This window comes from Lepidothrix coronata, unplaced genomic scaffold, assembly GCF_001604755.1.
Source record: "Lepidothrix coronata isolate B3197 unplaced genomic scaffold, Lepidothrix_coronata-1.0 Scaffold178, whole genome shotgun sequence".
Lineage (NCBI taxonomy): Eukaryota > Metazoa > Chordata > Aves > Passeriformes > Pipridae > Lepidothrix > Lepidothrix coronata.
In genome coordinates, this window is record NW_016690358.1 from 1,713,459 (window position 1) to 1,720,416 (window position 6,958).

Consider the following 6,958-nt stretch of genomic DNA (forward strand, 5'->3'; position numbering starts at 1 on the left):
CCCCAGTGGTCCCTGCAGCCCCAGAGTGTTTGAGGGACAGTGAAAGGCAGGAAAAACAGGGGAAAGTGAGATCCTGACCCAGGAGTGGTACAAGGCATCAAAGGTGAGGCAGCCCAGCCAAAGCATGTCCTGATGTCTCTCAGGTACTTACCACCTTCCTGCTCCCATCCTGAGACCATCCTCACTCCCCCATCCCCTCCCTCCTGATGCTGTGTGGCAGCTGTAACCTTTTCTGATTGTTCCATCTGGCTTCCTTTGGGACAAGAAACTCTCAGCCCATCTTCACCTTTTCCTCCTAACTCTGTTGTTCATTCCCCAGGAGACAAACCCTGATGGAACCAGGATCTGAGGGCAGCCAGTGTGGTTCACACAAAGCCAAAGCAGAACCATTTTCTGTAAGAGAAACATTTTTCCTTTCAATTTGCAAAGGCTTTCAAAGTCAATTCTGGGAGGAGCAGGAGTGGTGGCTGTGGAGGGGATTGGATGTTTTTCTCCAGCTCTGGAGAGGCTGGAAGCCCGACTTGCTGAGGCATCCAAGCTCATTAATGGAACTGTGAATACCCACATGCAATGCCCTGCAACCCCACTCCCAGCATGTAAATCCCATATCCCAGCTCTGGAGTGTGTAAAGACACTTGGAGGGTTTAGAAATTTGACCTGGAGAATGAAAAGAGGAGGAGAAGGAGGAAGGGACCAGTAAGTCAGACACAGCCAGGACGGGAGCCGAGTCCTCCTTGCTGTACCCTAACCAGCCCCACCAGGCTCTGCAGAGGCTCCACTCATCAAGCTGGTGGCCGTGGGTCACACAGGGACCCCTGGGGCTGCTGGTGTGACAGTGCCCTGTGTCATCCCCACTGCCCTCACACAGTGATGGTGTGGCCAGAGCAGGACCCTGCGTGCTCACAGTGGGCCCCTGTCAGCCCAGGGAATGCCAGTCATGGGGCCACCACGAGCTGCCAGCATCCCATAGCCAAGGAAAGCCAGTGTCCCACTGAAGCAGGTGTGATGAGCCACTCCCCCTAACCCCGGGGTGCAGGTTCAGCCAGCCCCAAAAACAGGGTCTGGAAGGCACCACACAATGGGGACTCACCGTCCAGCTCCCTGCTAACAGATAATCCTGCAAAATGAGCCTGTAAAGTCCATGTCCCTCAGGCTCAGGCCTTGCTAAGGTGGCACCCCTGATGCCTCCAGGGAAGCACCCCTCATTTCCTCCCTCCCCTCTGACACTTCTTCCACAGGGAAGGATGGGACTGTCATACTTTGGGGGTACGTCACAAAGTTGCTCCTGAGATCAAAGAATCATCATAATCCCAGAATGGTCTGTGACAGAGCCAAGGCCACATTAATGTGTGGCTCACATTTGCTACACTCACCTTCCTCTCTTCTCCTTTGGGGTGAACAGGCTCCCAGCAGCATCACCCAGATCCAGACCTTGGCTCCAAAATAGCCAAGGGCAGTAGTAAACGGGGTTGTTTCGAGCCCTGGGTGCTTCAAGTGGGTCATGGGAATCCAGCTCAGCTCAGCTGGTGGCTTGCAGGGGGCATGTGATGGTGACCAGCAAGCTCTTGGACAGCTACACTGTTTTCCAGCTTGATCAGTGGCCCCAGGGGCTGCTGCAGAAGAGGAGAAAGAACTTTCCATTCCAGTTTCCAGCCTGTCCAGCCAGGGAGAGAAATGCTCCTGTCTCTCAGGCGCAGAGAGAAACGCGGCCAGGCAGGGCTGGTTCCACTTCAGTGCTGCTGTGCCAGCAGCCTGCTCCTTCCCACAGAGCCTGTCGGAGCTCCTCCATCCCGGGGACCTCGGTGTCCTCCCTTCTTTTGCCCCATGGACACACTTTGAGGCTACAAAGCCCCCGGGCTCAGGTCCTTCCACTCCAGGCTGTGTCTGGCTCCTGCAGGGGCTGGGGGTGGCTGTCCCCTCTTGCACATGGACACACGGGGGTGCACAAGCTCACACACAGTCCTGTGCACCCCAAGGCACACTACAGCAGTGGTGTCAGACAGCCCGAGGCCATAAATCTGTCCGGCCACATTTGTTCCCTGCTCTGCAGCCCCAAGGCCACCCCAAGGTCTTTCCAGCTCCGGATCTGCCACTCCCTGCCCACTGCGGCAGCTCTTTAACCAAGCGTGGCACTGGGCAGCTCTGCCTCTGGCACCTGGAGCATCCCAAGCTCGGAAACACATGGCCCCACGATGATCCTGTGCCTGGAGGAGGAGCACAGGCAGTGCAGGCAGCCTTCCTGCCCAGGCAAGGCCTTGGGAGCAGCCGCAGCTCTCCAGCTCTCTCCCTGCCTGCCCTTCCACGAGTTTTTCCCCAGTCGATGCTGGTCTCAAGTGGGGTACCCCAGGGGCAGTACTGGGGCTGTTCCCCATCCCTGTCCCAGGGTTGGATGAGGAGGCAAGTGCAGCCTTGCTTGCAGGTGAAGCTAAACCTGGGGAAAGGGTGTGCAGAGTCTCAGTGCAGGTGGACCCCGAGAAATCCAAAATTTAGGTCAAGAGAAACCTTGTGAACATCAACAAGACGGGCAAGATAACCTCAGGTTTCATCCAGGCTGGGCACTGAGGGACTGGACAGGGTCTCCTGTCTGGGACAAGGCCCTGGATTGGGTTCTGGACAAGAAGCTGGACAAATGGGACAAGCTGCAACCTGGGTGGCACGAGGAACAGTGTGGCCACCAGCCTGTCCCCTCCATGCAGCACCAGGGGACCCCCAGCTGGGTGCTGTGTCCAGAGTGGCCCCTCCAGTTCAGGGAGAGGCAGAGGAGCTCAGAGGGAGCAGATGCTGCTGCCAGGGCTGGGACCTGGGGCTACAAGAGGGATGGGTTGGGATTTACCAGCATCATACCTGGAGGGCAGGTGCCTTGGTGACAGAGCTGGTCTCTCTTGGTAGGGCATGAGATGTACCAAAGGACAAGGGGCATGAATTGCAGCTTCTGGGTGGGCAGTAGAACAGCAAGTTTTCCCCTGAGAGGCAGAGCAGCTGTGGGACCTGTGAGGTGGGCAAGTCCATCCTTCAAGACGGGGTAAAGCCGTGGGTGACTTTTCCTGTGCTGGTGGTGTTTCTGCTCCAAGCAGGAGGGTTGGAGACCCCCAGGGGCCTCTCCTCACCAGCATCATCCTGCAAGCCCAGCAGGGGCAACCTCCCACCTGCAAATTCTTTCCCATCCCCAGGTGGGCCAGGAGCCCACCCCACACACCCAAGGCCCCGTGGCAGCCAAGCTCCTGTGCACTGGAGCGTGGCCCCATCCCAGGGCCCGTGCTGGCGTTGCCGGGAGGCCTGGCCCCTGCTCCCGGCATCAGCTGATCCTGCCAGCGAGCTGGTGCTGCAAAGTCAGGCACAGAGATTGCCAGGGCACCGGCCAGGGGAGAGCAGGGGCAGAGGGACGAGGGGCTCGGGGAGCCGAGGGCAGCTCTGCCCTGAAAGCCGAGCCACCTGCGTGCTGCTACCTGCTGAATAATAGAGGAGCTGACAGCCAGCGGAGAGAAATGTGATGCCGGAGAGCCGGCCGGGGAAGACATCTGAGCTCCCGGCAGCTGCGATAGCAACTGCAGGGAGGGAGCCTTCCCCCCCGCTGCTCCGTGCGGCGCAGCGTGGCCGGGGTGGCTGCGGGTCTCTGCCCATCCCAGGGTGCCTGGGCGACCGGTGCCCGCTCCGGGGGCACGGGCTCGGGGCTGGGAGGATGATGTGAGCTGCAGCAGGCACCCAGCGAGGCAGAGCTCAAGGGCACAGCCGGGTTTCCCGAGAGGTGAGGCAGAAGGAGCCTGCCTGCAGCCAGTGCCCGCGCCCGGGGTCCAGCAGCTCAGCCTCATGTCCAGAGGAGGGGAGATGGTTTATATCCCAGATGACTCCGACTTCAGCTCCTTCAGGGATCAGTGTGAGAGCCTGGAGGGCTGGCACTGTCGGTATAACAAGGCTGGTGTGACGGTGTGGAGTCAGGGCCAGGAGGAAAGCTGCACCGTGCAGAAAATCAAGGTAAGCAGACCCTCGACCTTCCCTGCCCCAGCTGTGGGACTCCCGAGGGTCCCTGGGGTGCTGACCACGCTTGGGGTGCACAGTCCAGCCTCTCTAGGGTATTTCTGCCCCAAATCCCAGGGCTGGCAGGGTTAGACCCCCAAAGGTGCTTCTCCAGCTGCTTTATCCTCTCGACCTGCCGGGATGCCCAAGGCCTCCTGCCATGTGGGCTCACATTGCGCTGCCCTTGGTCTGGGCACAGGTGGGAAGGCCCTGGGATCAGTTACGTTATGGAGATGGCCTTGCCGGGAGCCCCCGGACATGAGACAGGCTGATGGGATCCCTCCCTGGCGTCCTTTCCCTGGCTCCCCCATCCCGGGGCACATCACCTCGTATCCTCACTGGATGAGCATCTCGGAGAGTTTAAGAGCCCCCGTGCCCCTCAGGTTGTTGTTACACCTTGTTGCTCATCCAAGCAGCCCCAGTGGCACTGCCAGGTGACCTTGGGCGTATCAGGAGAGGTTACAGGGGCACAGGAAGCCCATCTTAGGTGGGCTCCCTGTGTGGGAGCATCCTGCAGGTCCATGCTTGGCTCCATGGTGGGTGTCACAGGCTTTGGTTTTTCTGGCCACCAAGAATCCAGACTGCCGGGCAGGGACGGGATCCACCAAAACAGGGAGAGGGGCAGAGCATCTTACCCACAGGACAGCCCACCTGACTGAGAGTATGTTCAGCTAGGAGTGTTAGGGGAGGGTTACCGTGACCTGAGGAGCAGGGAAGGCATGGGGAGGTGGTGGGGAGGGATACAACACGCTGGAGGAGGCTCTTGCACCACTCTCCTGAGCACAGAACAATCAGCAGCACATCTCAGGTGCCTGCACCCCAGCACATGCAGCTGAGGAGGCACCAGGAGGAGCTGGGCACACAGTGCTGCTGTGGATGGAGGCCCCTTGGGGCCAAGGCGAGGAGGAGGAGGAGGAGCAGCTGTATTTCCTTGCTGCCACGAGCCAGGGAAGAGCTTTTGGACTAGAATCAGGGAGCACTTAAGCCAGTCAGGCACACACAGGTCACAGAGACACTCCCAGGGGTGCTGAGGGGTCTGGCCAACATCTCTTTGAAAGGTCCTGGTGCCCGCAGGAGCTCCCTGATATCTGGGAAGAGGCCATCCATCACACCCATCTCCCAGAAGGGAGGTCTAGGGTATTATGGGCTGCTGTGTCACCCCCATCTCTGGGAAAGAGATGGAGAACATCGTCCTGAAGCCATGTCCTGAAGGAGAAGGGCAGTGGTGACAGCAGCAGGGACCTACCAAGGCCAAATCATGCCTGAGCAGCCTGATTGCCTCCTGCAGGGAGAGAGGTCTGACTCTGTGGGTGCTGGGAGGTCTGGGAGAGCCCTGTGCTGGGCCTTCAGCCCAGCCTTGGACAGGGTGTCCCGCAGTCCCCGTGTCGCCACATCCCTGAGATCCGGACTGGAGAAGTGGATGCTGCTCCGTGTGACCAGGGCAGGCTTGGAAGGACAGGCTGGCAGGAACCCCTGGAGTCCAGCCAAGGTCAGACACACTGCCTGGCAGAGGGGGTGCAGTTTTTCCCCCTTGCCACCATGAGGCACACAGAGAGGGGACCCCAGGCAGGGCCAGGGGGTCAGGCACTATCACCCAGCCTGGTTCATTGCAAGAGGTACCTCCTTGATCTGGTTTTTCCCTACCCTGGAGAGGGTCTGGGCATGGTACAGGGGTTAGCACTGCCCAGGGACTCTTCCCGAAATATGGGATGGAGGATTCCACCCAGTCCTATGGGAGAGCTGAGCTGCACAGCTCTCTGGAACTTGGGGTCAGAAGAGACGCGGTCTTTCCATTAACTGAGGGAGTTAATTAACCCAGAGATCACCAAGCAGTTGGAGCTTTGGATTTTTTCCACCTGAAATCCCTTGGGATGGTTTTGGGCTTGTGTTTCCCCCATTCCAGCTGATCACCCACTATGCCTGGTGAGTCTGTTGTTTCATCCGAGGCTGAAGGGGGTGGTGCACAGGCTTTAGTGGGGAATCTGGGGGGTGCAAGGATGAGATGCTCCTGCTGTGGTAAGTGAAGCTTCCCAGAGCCCCATGAGCTCCACCTACAGCTGGAATCATCCCTCTCCCTGCAGCAGCACCTCCGACCCAGCTGGGAGGCGGTGGCTGGGGCGGGGGAGCCGGAGGAGGGGGCTGGGTGCTCCCACACTCCTCCACGGTGCCCTGGGGACTGCAGCACATCTCCAGGCCTGTCCTGGGCACGAGTCCAGCACGCCGGGCACAAACCACCACCCAGGCCACCGGGGAAAGCTTGCCTGAGATTGATGGGACCTGCCACGTTCAGGGGGCCATCTCCAATTACACAGCACCTCATCAAAGATGCAAGGCCTCTAACGAGGAGCAGATGACATCTCCTTCCTCCCGGCATTGAGAGGAGCAGGGCCGCTGCCTTCATCAATAATGCACCGGCTGGGCAGGGTGGGCAGCTCCAGGGCTCAGGTTACAGCCACGGCCCCTCCAGCCTCCCCAGGCTGGACCCCACACCCGAGACCATCCTGCCAGGCAGGAGCATCCCTTTGCTGTCCCTGAGGGGACAGGGCAGGGCTAAGGGTCCCCAGAGCCTGGACCACCAGTCATCTCTGTTTGAGGGCAGAGGGTCTTTCCAGTCCCGCTCTGGATGCAGGACCAGGGGCTCTGCCTGGGCTGTCCTGAAGCAGAGACGTGTCCTGCACCATGTGTGCAGAGCATCCACCGTGGCACACGTGCTTTACAGCAGCACAGGGACACACCACTGCCCACGGGGACACACCACTGCCCACATGGACACACCACTGCCTAGAGGGAGACACACCACTGCCCACCTGGACACATCACTGCCCACAGGGACACACCACTGCACACACAGACACATCACTGCCCACACGGACACACCACTGCCCACATGGACACACCACTGCCCACATGGACACACCACTGCCCACACGGACACACCACTGCC

The 6,958-nt window shown here is 59.7% G+C and overlaps 1 protein-coding gene across 1 annotated transcript in view; it reads left to right on the forward strand.

The window, feature by feature from the left end:
- The first annotated feature begins 3,631 nt into the window (after nucleotides 1-3,631).
- LOC108504889 (PCTP-like protein) overlaps nucleotides 3,632-6,958 on the forward strand; it is a 6,539-nt gene continuing 3,212 nt past the window's right edge. The window contains exon 1 of the mRNA XM_017830402.1: nucleotides 3,632-3,972. Within this exon, the coding sequence (XP_017685891.1) occupies nucleotides 3,808-3,972 (165 nt within the window). The 5' untranslated portion in view covers nucleotides 3,632-3,807. The remainder of the gene's footprint in view (nucleotides 3,973-6,958) is intronic.